This window comes from Limulus polyphemus, unplaced genomic scaffold (assembly GCF_000517525.1).
Source record: "Limulus polyphemus unplaced genomic scaffold, Limulus_polyphemus-2.1.2 Scaffold1190, whole genome shotgun sequence".
In the NCBI taxonomy this organism is placed as follows: Eukaryota; Metazoa; Arthropoda; class Merostomata; order Xiphosura; family Limulidae; genus Limulus; species Limulus polyphemus.
Window position 1 is genome coordinate 323726 of NW_013666800.1, and position 1765 is coordinate 325490.

The 1765-nt window shown below is 31.4% G+C and overlaps 1 protein-coding gene across 11 annotated transcripts in view; it reads left to right on the plus strand.

Moving 5' to 3' along the window:
* Positions 1 to 1686, plus strand: part of LOC111086559 — an 8468-nt gene extending 6782 nt beyond the window's left edge. For 2 of the 11 annotated variants that reach the window (XM_022389829.1, XM_022389830.1), the window contains exons 2-4: positions 193 to 371; positions 866 to 960; positions 1516 to 1686. In XM_022389829.1, the coding sequence (XP_022245537.1) occupies positions 216 to 371; positions 866 to 960; positions 1516 to 1660 (396 nt within the window). In that variant the 5' untranslated portion in view covers positions 193 to 215 and the 3' untranslated portion in view covers positions 1661 to 1686. Of the gene's footprint in view, positions 1 to 8; positions 1090 to 1515 lie in introns of those variants that run through there. The other 9 variants (XR_002611294.1, XM_022389828.1, XM_022389831.1 and 6 more) reach the window with 9 other exon arrangements.
* The last annotated feature ends 79 nt before the right edge of the window (positions 1687 to 1765 follow it).

Sequence of the window (1765 nt, forward strand, 5' to 3'; positions counted from 1 at the left end):
TACAATTAAAAGTAGGTAACTCGCTACTATCGTTAAGAATACATCAAATATGTTCTGGAGTGACTCTTACTGAACTTTATTCTAAGACTGAATGAATAGTTGAAAGTTACGACTTGTGTTTCTCCATTTTTATATAAATTGGGTTATATCGTGTTAATAGGACAATTTTACGTTTCTAAAATATTTTTCCAGAAAATTTTTAGACACCAGAAGAAATGGTCATCGTCCTATGCTGTTCCAGAAAATTTAAATGGCACAAGAAGGCTTTTGGATTGCGGCTTCCCTTCCATCAAAATACCTTAATTCTGGTGTGTCCACTTCTCATCCTTCGACGTAACGTGCTGATGAGTCATTTATATCCTCTGCCTAACGTAAGTGGTCTTTGAACTCGAACACTTCCTGTAAAGTGAACCAGAGCAGTAAAGTAGAGAAGATGAAGATTCATGAACATGAACTATTTCTTTTTGTAAGGTATCTGTACTGAAACTGTAAAGGATTCTTGGTGTCTGTATAATGAGGGTGTTAAAAGTAACGATACGAAAATTGGGAATTTAGGAGTGATTTAATGTACTAACTTCTGTTTTCGAAAGGAGTGTGATGTAGCAAACTATTTTATTTTGTTATGTTTTTGTTTTTTACAGGTAACTTATTCTTTCTATCGTTTAGTTTATCTGTAAATTTTCAGTTTACACTTAAACGCTAACTCACCTCCTAGCTAATCGCATTAACTTTCAGATTCTACGAGTTATCAGACTTACACCAGTTTCCCATATCGGTGACGTACAGATATTTAACATTGATAAATAGTATGTAAATAATGATCACATGAATTAATCTGTTCTAACTAGTCATTTAATTATTGCAGCTTAGCTTGTCTTTGAACTCGAGGATTTCCCGTAACCTTAGCCGGAAAGTAGAGAAGGTGAAGATTGAAGAACATGAACGAGTTTTCTTTGTAAGGTATATGTACCTAAACTGGGCAGGATTCATGATGTCAGTATAACGTGGTCGTTAAAAATAAGGATACGAAAATTGGGAATTTAGGAGTGATTAATGTAATCACTTTTTCGAAAGAGCAAAGAATGTGAGGTAGCAAATTCTATTTTTATTTCGTTATGGTTTTGTTTTCAGTTCATTTATTATTTCACAGGTTAACTAAACGATAGAAACCGATAAGGAAAACTGATGTCAGTCTCATTACCCTTATAAACTTAAAAATGTTATAACTAACTAGAATGCATGGTAGCGTTTAAACGTAAAACAAATTTTATTAATATTTACACACTTTTGCAACATAAATAAAGTCACCGATAAGGAAAACTGATGTCAGTCTTTTTTTTATGTTTTAAATAAAACTGTCATGAGCTTCAATAACTTGGCGCACCCATAGATGGTGAAGTGTTTTTATATATTTTAAGTTTTGTACATATTTTTTTTATTGTTCTGTACCTTTTTCTGAATTGTTTTGTGTATAAACATATTAATCCCGATATTGATGGTATATTCTTTTGTTAGTATGAAACAATTTAAACTGTTTGGTAGTTTAAGGTATCAAAGAAGGACTTATTGGAGACAACTAACAAAATATCCAACTGTTGATGAACGAACAGAACTATCTAGAGATGTTTTACAGAAAGCAATATTAAACATTGAAAAGTAAGTCTCTCTTTTGTCACAATTAAAAAAAATAGTTACCTTACTTCTCCTGTTATTAAGAATAATATATTTTCTGCATTAAATACTTTCACTCAAACTTATTCTAATA